Genomic DNA, 16813 nt, shown 5'->3' with positions numbered 1-16813 from the left:
TTGCCATCTACTAAAATTTTTCATATAATTTTCCAAAAATCACACTCTTTCGTGACGCTGACTGTATTCGACAATAAATACTACTGAGACTTGAAGAAAAAAAACACACAGTCTTAATCTAGGTATAAATATAAATAGGCGACTACAATATTGTCTTTGCGAAGCGTGTAAAAAACTTGTGCGTGGTTAGACTCGAAATGGGGTAGCACTAAGTACCATGCTCAGCAATGGACTTTTGCAAAACAGTTTCAAAGTAGTTCAGCTAACTATCAAATAACTTCTTTAATATCTAAACTAGTTAGTAATGTAAAGAATATTGATAGTTCTAAGTTTTTTACATAATGTAACATTCAAAGCTATCATTTTCTGAAGCATACGATTTAACCAAACAAAATCAGGTATAGCGATTTACCCCGAAATACTGAAAAATTACTTAACTTGAAGACTTTCTGTCGTAGTAATATACCTACGTAAGTGACAGAGCGATATTTGAGCAACACTTAAAATTGAGTAAAATATCAATTCAAAGATTCAATAGATTCAAAGTAATGTCTATAGTAAAAGTAACGGTCAAATTCATTTTTTCTATTCGTTTTTCTGTCACTTTAGCCTTGAAAAAACGAATTTGACCATTACTTTTACTTTAGACATTACTTTGACTTTTACTTTTGATGAAGAAACTGGCCGTTAGTGCAATTTCTTTTTGCCACCCATGTTATTTAGTCATTTTATGTTTTGCTACCCCATTCGTCCGTAAACCACATGAATTGTACTGTAAGCTATATAATTTGGCTTTATAATACTGAATATGCGATAATACTCATTTCCTAAATACAATTGGGTGTAAGTACATATTAAAATCACCGAATAGTTGCCCTACAACTTAATTCAAATGAATAGTGTAGTGATAAACTCTTAAAAATACATATTTTATTGGGAAAGTTTTTAATATTAGTACATAAAAGTTTAGTTTTTTAGTTGAGTACGTTTTTTGATCATTTTTTTTGTCACTATTTTTGATTTCTCTTTTTTCTCAGTCGAATTACAAAATAGATAAGCCTCAATATTAAACCATTTTTATGTACTTATATCAGTAACTTGCCACAAATACAAGTTATTTCGACGGATACAAGCCAATCGCGTATGTAATACAATAATAAGAAAATACTATGTATATAGCACCAATTGCATACAAAATATCGATAGGCGCCTAGAGATTGTTTAATGCAAAAGTCAATTACAACTTTTATGCTTAGGTAAATGAGCATCGACAAGGATTTTCTCAACATGAAAGTTAGTCTATCTAAAATTCTAAATGATAGTTTGATTATTTTTTCAAAGCGACAACTTTAAATAGGAGATAGCTGCCCAAAATAAGTACAACTGGATCCTTATTTTAAACTTCCTCAGATTTTTAATTGTTAGTTACAATATACAGTAACTGAGAATTCATTACATAACTCACTAAATTTTCATCACATTAAACAATCTCCAAGGGCCTTAGAAGCTAGTCTTACATTAAGCGGTGGGATACATTTGTGCGTTGAGTTAATACATGTATACATGTTATGTGGTAAGATATTCAATGGAAGAGCGCTCGAGGTCTCTTCTTGGCCAAGATATGCCACGAGTGGGTGACGCCCTTGCGTCGCTTCGGTGACAAACTGGAAAGTAATATGTTACAATGTGAATACACAGTTCTGAAATCACTTGTCTAACTAACCATAACTTTAATATTTTGATAAAAAATGGCCAAGTCTAGTTCTCTGTAATATCTCACTGAAAATTCTTTGGGACTTTCTTGCCTGTTCTTCTCCATAGGAACCGAATTTTAAAATGGGCAACTAGAATCAAACCTATTGATATTTTTGTCAGTCAGTGCTTGTTAAGGCCTGAATAAAATAAATGATTTCACTTTAAATATACTTGGATGTAAAAGAGGTAGGCATACCTAGGTAAAAAAAAATTCTCTTTCACAAAATTCTTATTCGAGTCTATTCTAAATAGGCTATATTATTTATAATGTAATTTACTTTTTGCCTAAAAAAGTGTTGAATAATAAAGTGAATTTTATGAAATGCTTAGTTTTTTGTGAATTAAAAACTTGACCCTATTCTACCGTCAGCAATATATATTTAGTGTTCTTACCCATGGTCTGGTGTGTCAGGCATGTATGGTGACATCCTGAAGTCCCGGCTGTGAGGCGTCTCTATGCCAAACGGGCTGTACAGCTTTGTAGGACTCCTGCCTAGTATCTGGAAAGTCAAGCAAATAATATTTTTTATTTAGCTGTTATTGGTATAACACTTTAGGAAGCTTATATTAGTATTTGCATGTTTGTTTGAATGTTCTACATGTTTCCTGGGACATATTACACATTGTACAAACTAGTTGAAGAAATTAACTATTTTTATTTGTTATCTTAGTGTAAAGTTGAGTTGTTTTGAGTGTTAGAAAACACTCATTTCAGGAACTACTGTTTGGAATTGAAATATCCTTGGGATTGTTTCTCCTAATTTAAAATCTCTGGTCACATCCCAAGCAAACCAGTTCCTACCACTGGCTAAACAGCATCATCATCCTCCGAGCCTTTTCCCAATCATGTTGGGGTTGGCTTCCAGTCTAACCAGTTTCAGCTGAGTACCAGTGCTTTACAAGAAGCGACTGCCTATCTGACCTCCTTAACCCAGTTACCCGGGCAACCCGATACCCCTTGGTTAGACTGGTGTCAGACTTACTGGCTTCTGACTACCCGTAACGACTGCCAAGGATGTTCAATGACAGCCAACAGACTGGCTAAACAGCATACCATGTTTTAAGTTGGACCCCAATCTATAAACCAAAACTTTAGGTCAATTTGCTCAGTCATTAAAGTATGCAGTACAAAACTCTAAGCCTACAAACATTCACGTTTATATTAGTAGCAGTATTAAAAGTTTACCTGCTTCTTCTTCATAACGGGTGTTGTTGGAGCCCTGCAAGGAGATACAGGCTCTGTCAGCCGGTGACGACGCCTGCCTCCCAATCTGAAATGCTACAGCAAAACATTTCTATGAGTCTATTATGTACTTGTACTGTAACTGAATTGTATTTTTATTGTCAGTTGGCGATTTTTCACAGTTCAATTTCTGTTCTGGTGGATCTTCTACCCGTACCTAAAATATAGAATACATGTCCCAAAGATATAGGTTCCCAACAGTGAACTTTTCAAAATTAGTTCTGTACTTTCGGATCAAACATACAAATAGACTTCTTTTTATTAGGATACTTTAGAGGTTTAGATTAGTACCTATTAGCATATGTTTAATGTGATAGTAAAGGTTAACAAAATAATCAAAACCACAACCTAGTATTAACCTAGTAGGAAAGGATTGGGACCCTAGAATAGGAAAGGTCATGTTAGGGCATTGACTTAAGTAGACATCTACAAAAAGTTAGATGAAAAGTAAGTGTAAGGATTTCAGGAAAGAATTAGGTTTAGATCATTAAAAATTAACATTTATGGGCACATAGGTAATAGAAATTCGATTTAATATCACAATGTTCTCTTAAAGTGTTTGTTATTTTCTTTGAATATATTGGACTCATTACTAAAACTTAAGTTTTATCTATATATAAGGAATTCACCCTTCCTCATTCTTATCAAGGCTGTCCCAAATCCAGAACATAGGTATTAGAAAGTCTAGAAATTATCGATTTCGGTTGCCATGGCTTTATTGGCCAAACCTACTGAATTTATTATAGAAAAGATATTTTATACGTATTAAGTCGTATTCAATAGTATTATACTTAATTTAGAAACACTTTTCGATACAAAATAGGCTGTTTTGTGTATTTTATATCGCAAAACGTGAGATGGCAAAATTACCTGTGACAGATTCCCGAAGGTGTTTCTTACACTTCGAAATGTTCTTGAAATCTTGTCTGCCCCAGACTGCAATGCACGTCGGGAGTTCGCAAAAGAACTAGTCTTGAATATATTCTTATTGTAGCAGCCTTCTACATTTCTGAGGCTCTCCCTAGCCGGCGAATCGATAACCGAATCCTTAACAAAAGGATCCTTCATTTTGAGTAATGTGTTGGTCGCACTAACAATATAAGTACACTAGAAAACTATTTATTAGAATATCTTTCTAGAAATCTATCGAAAACTCACACTTCGATACACATTTTCAGTTAAATATCAATGTAAAAAATCAATCACGCGAAACACGACAAAGACCGTTGCTTTTGTTGCTTTTTTTAAACGGAAACTTCTCTCTTTTGTTTCTTGGAATACAGGTCTTTTGAGACAGCGTTCCAGTTACAGCGGGCAGCATACACCTTTAGCATGCATTTAGTAACTTTACTATGTTTTTTTAGAAACTAAAGTTTAGTATAACAATGTTTCTTTGCAATAATTGTGTAAGCAATTTTATTACACAAGTGAATGGATAACTAGCGTAATTGTAACCAGGATATGAGGATGGAAAACGGCCTAGAGGTTCGGAGCTGCTGGTGGGTTGAATGAACACCTTTCTTGCTGACTGTGCAAGTGTGCACGCAGTGGGATGACATAGGCTAAAGAGAAAAAACGTATCTCGAGACGAAATTCGTTATATAGGAACAGGTATATTGCAAGCGGCATGCAAAATGAAAAGAAAACAAAATAGGTATCTATTTGGTTTATTGCTAACAATTACTAATATAAATTAAATGTTGCAACTCTTTATCAACGTTGATGCATGTAATAATCAATAACTGTCGAAAATGCTGCGAAGCCCGCGGCGCCAAATATACCTGCCCTTAAGCCACCTGAAACACACCCAAAAATATATTATTTTCGTTCTGAACATTAAGGAACAATAGCTTTATGAATTGTACAAGGATTGATCCTATTTAAATAATTAATTAAGTCATATTATCAACATATTTGATGAAACAAATGATATTCACAATACAGTCTGATACATTAATTTACTTAATTTTTCTCATGCCTAATGTCTAAACTTTAGGAATCATTTTCATTCATACCTCTTAATCCTATTAGGCCACCAGTAACTCCACCAGCATACGTTCCATTTTTCCAATCCGTTTTGCCTCTCGCAGACTCTATACAACATTCCACGCCGGAGAACACAGCACCGAGGATAGCAAAATTCTTTGCGTAACTTAGCATAGATGTCCTCATTTCTCGTAATATCTCTCGTGCGGATTGTGTCTGCATTGCATTGGGGTCTGTCACTGATACGTTTGGCATTAGCGAAGATGTAAATAGACCCACTGCTGCGCCAAGACCGTAGCCTGGAATAAATGAAAAAAAAAAATTGGTAAAGTTGAGCTTCCTTTAATCATTTTATAGAAAGAAGTTGGCGAAGACAATCTTAATGTAATTTTCTAGAAATCAAGCCTAATAGACCATAACTATCACAGCACTCAATTGAAAGCCAAGTAAATTACAGTTGCAGTTGTTTACCATTTTTATGGCTTCTGCTATTATATCATTTAATTGTTGTGTTATTGAATATAACTTGTAATTATTGTATTATTATTTATTTATACTTGTTTTCATTAAACAATACTTTTTAAGTTACCCACCAGGATCTACACTCGGGTTTTCATTCATTATTATCAAATAGTCTGATAAAACTTACCAATAATGCAACTAGTGATGGATTTAAAGGGGCAGCTTTCAATAGTGGCTTCAATCATCTTTTCCTCATTCGTTTTAATAATCACTGGCCCAAGGATCCTCGGTATTATAATATTCTCGCGAAATCTGTAGTTGTTACCCACAAGGTACTTAGCGAGGGAGTCATAGTCGTTGTTTTCCACAAATTTAGACAAATTCGGGTCTGTCGGCGGTCGAAATATTAAAGACATTGTGAACACTGATTACTCAAGAAACCTCTAACTTGTGCAGAAACATAGAACACTTATTTTAGTTATTTATTGCCAAAAAACAATATTGAATTTTGTAACCTACAAATTATCTGCTGGTATTTGTAGTGTACATATATGCAGTTTTGTAACTATAAATATTTTAAATTAATAATTCGACCGAAGAAATGTGAGCTCGACATTGATAATTTGAGACTATATCGCTATTATAAGTTGACACTTTCATGGCAAGTCGGAGGCGCTGCATGTTGCGACAAATTTGCCTTTTGAGTGCCAAATTCCATACATTTTGATTTAGTCTTAAAGGTTTCCGCGGGTCAAGATTAGCTGGACGCTCCTAACCTCTCTCGGACATTGACAATGACAACAGCTGACAGGTGATTATTTCAGTTTATGAAATCTGTTTTAAATAAAAATTATGAAATACAATCAGATAAATAACACAAAAAAAGCAAAAAACGTTTATCTAAAGCCACCATTTATTTACTAATTATTTAAATCAGTTTACTTCAGAATTACAAAATTAAATCTCATCTTATAGCCGTAGCGTTAACCGCACACTTTTTGTATCACAGTTTATAAGCTTGCCTTATCAGCTCAACATTTTCTGCAATTCTCATTATCATTATAACCCCCTGTATCTGTCTCTGTGAACGATTATAAACAAATCGTTATCATTTTGAGGTAGCGCTTAATGCAGTAATTATTTACCTAGGTACCTATATTTATTTACATTTTACAAATTACACCAGCATGTCAGATTCTTCGGAAGAAGAGGATCTTTCTCGATTCAGAGAAGTTGTGGACACATCTTTCACTAAACTGATAAACGAATCTCGAGGACAAACGACAAGTCAGACACATGAGAGCAGTAAGTTTCTTGTATTTCATTTCTTTTAACTATAACAAATCCGTATGATAAGAAAAACTGCATCATCCGTGTTCACTAGCTGTTTAAGATTGAAGCCGCAGCTCAATTCTTGTTTGTTTTTATAACTACGTAACCTCACTTTTATGTGGTCCTTATTAACTTCGCTCTTAAAGTCGCTACCTACTTTTTGTATCACACTTTATAAGCTTGCCTTATCAGCTCAACATTTTCTGCAATTCTCATTTTTTGGTTCATCTGTTACACAACTAAGTAGGAACATAAGATCAAACTGAGGTTTACTGCTCATAAATAAAACACTCAATTGCAAAAAAATCTGGCACAAATTTTCAGAAAAAGAAAAACCGAAATCTGAAAGATATTTAGAAGAAGCATCCCATTATAATGATGTGAAGGTTCCAGAAGAGATGCAAAAGCGGATTGGTGCCAAAGTATCTGCAATTATACAGAAGAAAATTGAATTTGTTGACATGGAAAATCATATAAAGTAAGTCTATAGAAGAACTTTAGAAATGTAAAATCTATTCAATATTCTGCCCATTAGCATAGCATAGAGTTATACCAATCGGTGCATATTGTTTGTGTGTCTAACGTATATCAGAATAAATACTTTACATGTAACTTATTGAGGAGAGTTTACAATGTACAAAAAAACATGTTCAATGCTTTCAACATATGTTATGTCTTGAGAACTGTCTTCAATAACTTTTTAAGTTTTAACTTAGAAGTGGACAACAAGTAACCAATTAATAAATAATGATGTTTTTAGAAAAAGGAAGATCAAAGGTGGAGTAAAACTATTCAAGGAATCAGAAGGGTTTTTGACATGTGAAGAAGCTAAGGATACCTACACTGAGGGCCACAATGAGAAATCTAAAAAACTCAAAACGAAAAGAAGGCAAATTGATGCAGAAGAGAGTATAAACGAAGATGGTGAGGATTCTTTTATGGTAACAATGTTTTAAGAATTAAAAAGGCCAGGTCAGGGCACGAACATGTGCAATTTTAAGGCAATACTGCTAATTGAAATAAGCAAAAAACAAATTGTAGTAAATAAAACATTACTGATACTGTTATACACCCTCATAAAGATTTGATAACACTTTGTTAAAGAAAAATACTGGTAATACCAAAATGGATTGCCTGAGCAAAAAATATAAATACCTAATTGAACATTTTTTTCTAGATAAAGTGAGTGCTGTTGCAGTAAGTGGAGATTATGTTTTGGGTAAAGAAGAGACAAAATTATGGAAATCTAGAAGAAAAGAGAAGCTTTTCAAATATAAAGGACAGAAGAACAGTAAAGTTTTGACAGCTGTGGTATAGTAGAACTAATACTTCTATATACTTGAAGCATTTCTTGTTATATTTTGGATTTATTTCAATAAAAAGGCCAGATTGATACTCAAAAATAGTTATCTGCTTTAATTTTCACTGCATCCTGTAACTTTGCATGAAAAGTGCATCTATTGTCGTGACTTAAAAATCGAGGTTCTCAGTTTGACCGGAGTGTATGTTTGTGGGCGATTGCCTCACGTTTAGTTTAGCTGTCACGTTTAGTGTATCATATTTGTCAGACTTAGAAAAAGGGTCTTGGTGTATTATAATTGTTGAAGTTGTTTTTTTTTGGAAGTAGGTAGCTTCTTCTTGTTCCATTTGAGAAAATAAAAACACATATAAAACATTAAACATTTATTTACAATAATCGCATAACTACGAAATAAATATGTACAAAAGATCATTATCACATAATAACTGCTTTCATTTTTTATTACTTTTGTAGAACAATCAGTGGGTTTTTGAACATGAGAGAGTTATAATTTGGCGCCAAAAACAGCAAATCAGTAAAGTCATTTCATTTTTTTTACCCAGAGACATCAAATTAGAATGTTAAGTTTTTATTAGATGTTTCCCTCCTTTATTAGTTACTTCGGCTGATCCTGGCGCCAACTTATACAGTTATGGTTTGTTATTTCATATTTTAAAAACTTTGGTGTACTTATTTTGTCATAAACATGATCCTATTTACTAGAATCAGTTTTCTACCAATGGCTAAGGAAAAAACATTTATCTAATGAAAGAAATAAATGCAAATTAACTCAATAGTTCTGTGATTTTTTGTAATTAACTGTCTATGATACAGACAGAGTTTTGAAACAGTAGTTTTAAAATAAATAAAATATACCCTTGGCAGCGAAAAAACAGACAAATTAATATCTTGAAGGCAAGTATTTGAAATGAAGAACTGTTTTAAGTAGTTCAAATTTTTTGATACTTGCGAAGCTTATGATCCGATTTTTTGCTACCGAGCGTATTCAAATAATGACACTGGGCTAAGACTAAAAACAACTAATACTAAAACTTAACACTCAGACATATCTTATTGGTACTAACAACGCATATTATAAAGAATATTAATAGCCTACAAATTATCCAACACAATTTGAGATTCTCAAACATACGACACAATAATGTCATAAAGACAAAATCGATTGAAATCTATGCTTTGATGGGTATAATCTGTAGACTACTAATTCGGGACCCAAAATCTTGATACTAGCAGTCATAAGACTTTTTTAAAACACTGTTAGTACAAAAAATGGGTCGTTTTCTAACGCTAAAGGAACATGCTTTCGCAAGAGTCATGTTTGGGCTTTTCAATAAAGTTATAAATATTGTAATTGTATCAAAACACAAGTCACAGCCGCTCATGAATGTATTTTTGCGGTTAGGCGGACTTTTCAAATTGAAAAAGTATTAAAAAATACTTCCTGAGATATTTTCATAGAAGTATGTATTATTTAATAATGGGATATTTGAAAGATTTTTACCAGAAAATAATTATTAAGAAATAAAAAACATTTTATCCTAATTATTATTAAAAATAATTATCAACTTTGGAAAGAACGCATAATTTGTCATATTTAACTTTTCCATAATCGAGTTGTCGTTAGGCCATTTCGTATCAAATATTGCACACCCATTTGTACTTTATATCCTATTACGGCCTTGCTTTCCAAAAACCATATCTTTGTTATTGTCTTTACATGTAAACGCCATATTCCCACAGAAGATCCTATAGAAAAATATTCCATACTTCTTTTGATTCATTCACATTCATAACTTGTCTTACACGCCGTTTTGGGTTAAGCACCCCTTTTATGAAAAGACATTGTGGTATGCTTGTCTACTGCTATCTTTTCTTTTTTCACAAACTTACCTGGAATACTATTTATACGAAATGTATCCCTGTCCCTGTCTACCACAACAAATTCATAGTTAAAACGGTGTAACAAAAATCCGACTCTAAAAGATGCCTTCTAAGCAATCTTAACAAATTGGAAAGGGTCTTTGGTCTTTCTGAAAGACCTTACCACAGACCAGTAGATGTAGCCTTCTAAGGTGCTTAAATCCCAGCGTTTGACCATTCATCATTCACAACATGACCGTATCACCACAGCATTGCTTGTAAAATTCGTTTAAAACCTATAAGACCTACAGTCTTTCACTAGCTGCGTTAGACACGGGTCTTGTTCCCCTTCTAGGCGGGAGTTCATCTTGAGTGAACGCTCTGTTGTCCAGTCCACTGGGTTTGTTGGATTCTTCTGTAACTTCTGGCTTCTCGATAGGACCGTCCATCAGGAACATTGTTAGGAAGAACATTATGCTACCTGCGGGGAGAAAGGTTTGGTTTAGTTTAGAAGTTGTAAAGTTACCTCTAGCATAGCCTAGCCCGGAGGAAATAAGTGAAATTATGTGACTATGTATAAGGGACAATCACTGGTTAATCACGAAAAAGAATATGACTCAACAATAGTCAACTTTTTACAATTGGAACAATTTAGGTCCTCAGAACTCAAAGGTGTTATCTTCTGGTTTCTTAAAGAAACTTTCGAACTTCGTCATAGCTGATACTAATCCTTATTGGGTGGTTAAAGTACCTACCCAATCTTTAAACGTATCCAAATCTAAATAACAAAGAACTTACTGATGCCATAAAATCCTGCATAAAAGATCATGATAGCCTCCCTGTAGCCGATGATCTTGGACACGGGGTCCACCAGGATGGGCAGGTTTCCTCCAACGTTGTTCATCACGAAGAGGAACACTCCCACAGTTGTTGAGCGGACTGACAGCGGAACTATTTCTACTAAGATCGCGAACACGATGCCGAACCACATCTCAGCTGAAAAATTGAAAGGAACACATGAATATTTTTAGGTATTATTAGCAAAATAGTAAATATAATATCCTTAGCAGGCCAATAACCAATTCACTTGGAATGTAGGGTTCCTCTCATGAAAAAGGTAAAATAGGAGCTCAAGAGGTGATCCCGTATGAGAATTTGTAGTGTAGGTATACATTTTTCAATAATTTCTGTCGCCGTTAGTATATGGTGACAATGCTATAGAAACAGTTGAATAAAGGAGCGAACGCACTAAGCGGAACTGCACTGCATGAAGTCGACATTGTCGCAATAGTTTTTTATTTATTATCAGGTTTCTACCCTCTTGGTACCTTCTCAAGAGCTGCAGGGTACCTAAATCACATCAAATTGTCAAATATCGACAATAGTGAAGTTCACTTACCAAAGAAGTAAGAAATAGCAAGAGTGATCATGGCCCACAGAGGCCCGAACACCACAGAGCCGAACGCGGGCAGAGTGGCGATGAGCTGAGATAAAGCCAGCACCAACACGCGGGAACGAACACCCATCTTCTCTACGTACCTGGGTAAGTAAAAAGGCATTACAATTACGTTATGTGATAAGTACCTATGTAGATTTTGAAATAAGGAACCAAATTTTGCCTTTAGGGTCTTACAAATAGGAAATAGGTCTTTATTCTTTAGGATACATAAGACTACATCGACGTTATAACAGTAATCTTTAAATCTAGAATTAGATCCATATTTCTACCTATTAGTGTTCGGATAGAACCCTAAAAGCGACAATATTAAAAATATTGAAATTGAATGTTTGTGCTGAAAAATAACATATGGGCCTTTATTGCATTTTCACGCGCGAACTCCAATTAACGAAGATAAACAAAATTTGTGCCAATTTAGGTTAAGCTCATAAAATGAAATAAAAGCACTGAAATAGCAATATTTTTTCCATAACCCAGTTCAATGTGTAAATATTTTAATATCGGAATATGATTTCGTACTCATCTACATAGGTAGTACTTAAAGGTCTAATCATGCTTCTAACTTTATGGGCTCAAACCCAGATAGACTGTAATTTTAAGGCATATTTGGAATACAAAGGAACCTGACTTTATTCGGTTAGTCATCAGATGACCCCTCCTGCTGTAGTTGCAATGAGAGGGATGCCCGAATTTTACCAATTAAGAGCACCACGTTCCTTCTAGAGCCCTTTGTGCTCCAACGCTGCGATAACTCTTTCAAACAATCCCGAAAACTCAGCAGCTCTCAGGCCCCACAGAAGAAACCAGAGCCCTCGCAAGCTAAAACAACCAGATCAACTCTTACTTGTCAGAAATAACTCCTCCAGCCACGACGCCAATGGATCCGATACCGACGGTGACAGCAAACAGCCACCAGCCTAGGTCCACATCAGGGAAGTAGTCACGGTAGTACAGGTCTGCGTTGTAAGCGAAGCACATACCACCTGGAATGTTAAGGAATGTTTAGTTTATCATCTTAAAGATCAGGTTAATGCCTCGTTGAAGGAGCTTTAGGCTTAAGGAGAAAGAAAGTGATGAATCATGGTCCTAATATTGGTAGGCCGTAGGTAAACAGTTGGTCTGCAAATGGTCTGCATTGTCTAGTAGTCAGATAGCGCGACTGCTGTGCATAGGTTCTCAGGTTCTATTTTCGTGTCGGGACTAAATAGCTTTTTGGGTTTCTTTGAATTTCTGCGTATTGCCGGTGGCATGATATATGCAGAGCTTGGACCAGTTCTACTCTGCATATACGACTATTACTCTATGTATTTCGAGGAAGGATATCCTACCACTTATTTAAATACAGAATCCATACCGATCATAACCACGAACCACGGCCTAACGCCTATTTAAATAGTAGTCATATCCATATCAAAGTAAGTCCACCCATTACGACACCAAAATCCAGTAAATAGGAATCAACGCAGTACAAAATCCTCCCATTTCCACTGCTTAGTAGTAATGGAAAATGGTAGTCGTCTGTGTAAAGAAAATGATAGAGATAAGTTGGCAGTTAATGCCTTTTCCAATGGCTTTATTAAATGAATTTCCTTGGTAGCCTAGATAAGGTCAAAAGGGAGATATAAATGTGTCTGGATTATCTTACACGAGCACGCTTTACTATGAGACGTTGATACACGGATTTGGTGTAAATGGAGCGCTCAATGTGAATTGTGAAGTATTTTAATGCGTTTAGCAACTAGTGTCCGGCTTTCTGATTTTGCCTGTGTACCGTGGGCACTACCTACATAGATCATAAGTAAGTAAGTTTCCCAACAAATAGGCTATTCGTTTCCCAACAAATAGGAATTACACGTAATTCCTAAGATAAGCGCTTGATCATTAGGAATGAATTAAATTCTAGTTTATCTTTAGACACTTATAAATAAGTATAATGTTATGTGCATATATGATAGACGCTCCATTTACAAGAAACATTTTAACAGTTCGCAAACATTTTCAATAAGAACTTTCAAAGGAAACCATTTCAGTTCTTGGGCAGGAAAATTATACAGATATGTAAATCTAAATACTTAAACCGAGGACCTATTTCATTTTGAACTTATCCGTGGCCCGGTCTATCGTCGGCTTAGTATAATATTACTTTATGATTTAGACTCTGATTCGCTCTTGTGTACAAATTGTGCGTAACTCGGGTAAATCTTGATACAGAAGCGTTTTAATTTGCTTGTGTCAATATTATCTTATGTAAGTAAACGTTACAAAGGGAATAAGAGAATCTCTATTGCTATTTTCCCAGGGCAATGGTTTGGTGACGTATCGTTCATTTTTAGAGTGAGATGAATAGCTAAGTATACCTATATGTATAGGTACTCAGTTATTTATACTACATGCTTGCAAGTGCCATGGGATATTTGGGAATCTTAGTTACGATAGGCTTTTTTCGGCTACATCGTAATCAGGCCCTAGATTTCACGGCTACATGTAGGTATAAAACCTACAAATAAATAATAGGTACCTAAGTTAAGTAGGTGCCAAGCTTGACCTAATTTCGTTTAGCTGTCAAATAATATACCTACCCAAAATATTTGATCTCACATTCACAAAATATTTTGAAAACAATTAGGAACTTAGGTACTTTTAACCTATCACAAAATTGACATCTCAAAAAGCTTCTGCCTTTCCCAACACAATTACGATAAAACATCAGCTTCATCGTTAAATAGAGTAACAAACAAAGACATCTTGTAACAACTAACTACAAAGGATTGGATGTGACAGTCTATTCCCAACAAACAAAAAATCCTCTCATAGTGGCTAATAATGCCAAAAATACATATCTTATAACAGCCGTATTAACGCTAATAAGGGTGCGTTTGGGCACAAATTACAAGAACAATAACCTCAAACCCCCCTTATATTTGCTTTATTGACAGCTTCTTTTTCTTATATGTACTTTATTATAGCAAGCGATAAGGGAGTCAAACTAATAAAAGCAAAAGGATTTGCTCTTAAAAAGCCAACCAACCTTATACATGTTTTATAACGGCGAGCAACAAGGGAGTAAAACTTATAGCGGCAGGACAAATTCTATTTTAAAGCTATTCGCCTTAAAATCAGTGTTTGAGTTTCTGCAAGAAGTGTTTTGTTGAGTAATTTTTCACAGTTTGGCAGCGTCAACGAGTATTTCAAAGAAAACAAGAACCATGATTAATTTCATTCTTTTTAGTGTACCTGAATCCGAGAGTATATTGTGTTTGTTTATTGAGAAAACTGTGTGGGAATTCAAACGTATGATAAAATGTGGTACAAAAAGTGTAATTATATCAACGCGCCCTTGAATTTGGGTAGTTTTCACGTTAAAATGTGAATAATTATTAAGGCGTGTTTTTTATAACGCTTTTACAAGGGTAATATCATTCTCACAACGTCTATTAGAAATCTATAAGATTATAAGCTCTGTAATGGCAACATTTATTCCATCTGCTATCGCCATTTTATCTACCGTTAGGGTTCCTTTCATAATTCCGTAGCTGTATTAATATTAGCTATAATACATTTCAGGTATTATCACAATGGTCGTATTTACGGAGAAGATCTCACTGTCCAAAACAAGAGATGGCCATGGAATTTGACACATTTTATCGTACGAAGAAAATGTTTTCATTGCAAATATCAGACTTTGTCAAGCATACCTTCACACTTTGTGATTGGGCGTGAAAAAATAGAAGTTTTGCTAATTCACTTTCTTGTTTTGTCAAAATTGTAAAGAGTATTTGATTTATGACCTTTATTGAAGATGAATGTGAATATTGTAATCCATAATTTTATTACACATTTCTCAATAGTAATAAAAAATTTCAATACCTAGGCAATGAAAAATAATTATTACTAGGTCAGTGTATGCAGTGGGACAGCATACGCTAATTAAAAAAAAAAGTGTAAATAAATAGATATTTTAATAAATAGATTGTAATATTTTTAATAGATCACTCAAAGCCATTGTGAAATATTATTTTTTACTGCTCAGTTTTTGACATCACCACCGATATCCATCTTATTCAACTCAAATTTAGTTGAAAATTTATGTCTTCTTCACTACCACCACCGTTATATTCTTCTTGACTGATTTCCTGTACTTCATTGTCATCTTCCATAAAATCATTGACGGAACCCTCAAGTGATTTGTTGGTATCGGGTTTATGACTATAAGTATTTAATGACTATGTAAGTGATTATGGATTGCGTTCATTCTTGTAAAGACCATATAAAATGCAGAATATTGTTTGTTGGGTAGACATCTTATGAAATGCTCCTATGAGTTTAAAAGCATCATAGTTAGCTTATGCATTACTATTATAAGAACAGTTAGCCAAATGAAAAGCTTTTATAGGGTTTTGAATATTATAAGGCTTAAAAGCATTGTAAATGCGCTTATGAGAATAACACATTTTCAATCCTTATTATAATCATGTAATTTGGACTTGTTATGGTTAACCCAACCAAATTATAAGAGTAAAGGTAATATTAGGCAAATCTTCTTATATTGTGCCATAATAAGGAACATTGACATAATGAAAGCGATTTTAAAGCAACTATAAGAAATTAGACCTTAAACATATAATTTTATAAGAGTAGCTTGTTTGTTGGGTTATGCGAAGTGGTTCCCTCTCGAGCCTCGTACTTGGATCACTTAACCAGACGGAACCGCCAAGAGGACAAATATCTAAGTGACAAAGTCTGCCAAATGACGCGCTGGTGGCAAGGCAAACGCAACAAATTATCATAGGTAGCCCTACTATCGTCATCCTACAGTCGAACCTCGGAAATGCATTTAGCTTAAGCTTATTTAGGTAAGCGTTTCAAGAAAGATAACATCGTAAAGTGCATCCTATATCTTTCTCTCAAAACGTTAGGTTGCTAATAAGTAGGTGGATGTCTTTAACACGAAGTTTTCTCTGAGTCTTTACCCATTTCCGATCAAATAGTTACGCACATATATACGACAAACATACGCAAGCATTTTGACGCACTCTACATATGCATACGAAGAGAAGGTATGGTATTGGCGTCTCCGGTTTGTTACATAATCTAAGTTCTAGTCCCTTGATGGGTCGGCCGTCATTTTCTAGAGACAACATTATCGTAATTTCCATTTTGTTTTATTATTTAGTTCTCCATTTGCTAAGCTTGTTACTGAGGTGGTGAGATCGGCTTCTAATCTGCACTTCAAACTAGTAATTTTAAAAGACATGCAAATGCCCAGGTAGTCGGCAGAATTCCACAATTTAAGCAGTTACCGGGTCATGTCAAAACTAAACTCTGGTAAGTCTGGTTATTTTGCTTTATTTTTCAGTGGTTTTCTATTATTATCAATAGGTAATTGAATTAGGGG

The 16813-nt window shown here is 34.5% G+C and overlaps 4 protein-coding genes across 4 annotated transcripts in view; 1 reads left to right on the top strand and 3 right to left on the bottom strand.

Annotated features, from left to right (window-relative positions):
- Nucleotides 1-1021: 1021 nt before the first annotated feature.
- LOC110371738 (uncharacterized) lies at nt 1022-4258 on the bottom strand. The gene is made up of 4 exons (XM_021328105.3): nt 3869-4258; nt 2942-3034; nt 2149-2255; nt 1022-1664 (listed from the first exon to the last, which is right to left on the bottom strand). Exons 1-4 carry the CDS (start codon nt 4064-4066, stop codon nt 1583-1585), a joined length of 480 nt encoding a protein of 159 aa, XP_021183780.1. The 5' UTR covers nt 4067-4258; the 3' UTR covers nt 1022-1582.
- A 391-nt stretch (nt 4259-4649) lies between these two features.
- Nucleotides 4650-6172, bottom strand: LOC110371741 (mitochondrial import inner membrane translocase subunit Tim22). The gene is made up of 3 exons (XM_021328107.3): nt 5634-6172; nt 5014-5283; nt 4650-4794 (listed from the first exon to the last, which is right to left on the bottom strand). Exons 1-3 carry the CDS (start codon nt 5860-5862, stop codon nt 4712-4714), a joined length of 582 nt encoding a protein of 193 aa, XP_021183782.1. The 5' UTR covers nt 5863-6172; the 3' UTR covers nt 4650-4711.
- Nucleotides 6173-6554: 382 nt separating this feature from the next.
- On the top strand, nt 6555-8189 carry LOC110371709 (uncharacterized). Its single transcript, XM_021328070.3, has 4 exons — nt 6555-6751; nt 7103-7256; nt 7539-7702; nt 7956-8189. The coding sequence occupies exons 1-4, from the start codon at nt 6634-6636 to the stop codon at nt 8093-8095; spliced, it is 576 nt and encodes a 191-aa protein (XP_021183745.3). The 5' UTR covers nt 6555-6633; the 3' UTR covers nt 8096-8189.
- A 257-nt stretch (nt 8190-8446) lies between these two features.
- LOC110371708 (probable galactarate/D-glucarate transporter GudP) overlaps nt 8447-16813 on the bottom strand; it is a 65405-nt gene continuing 57038 nt past the window's right edge. The window contains exons 8-11 of the mRNA XM_064040376.1: nt 12263-12401; nt 11359-11498; nt 10758-10955; nt 8447-10440 (exon numbers count right to left, since the gene is read on the bottom strand). Of these exons, the coding sequence (XP_063896446.1) occupies nt 10265-10440; nt 10758-10955; nt 11359-11498; nt 12263-12401 (653 nt within the window). The 3' untranslated portion in view covers nt 8447-10264. The remainder of the gene's footprint in view (nt 10441-10757; nt 10956-11358; nt 11499-12262; nt 12402-16813) is intronic.

Source organism: Helicoverpa armigera, chromosome 22 (genome assembly GCF_030705265.1).
Source record: "Helicoverpa armigera isolate CAAS_96S chromosome 22, ASM3070526v1, whole genome shotgun sequence".
Lineage (NCBI taxonomy): Eukaryota > Metazoa > Arthropoda > Insecta > Lepidoptera > Noctuidae > Helicoverpa > Helicoverpa armigera.
Note: the sequence above shows the minus strand (reverse complement) of the source record. Positions and strands in the feature narration are given on the sequence as shown.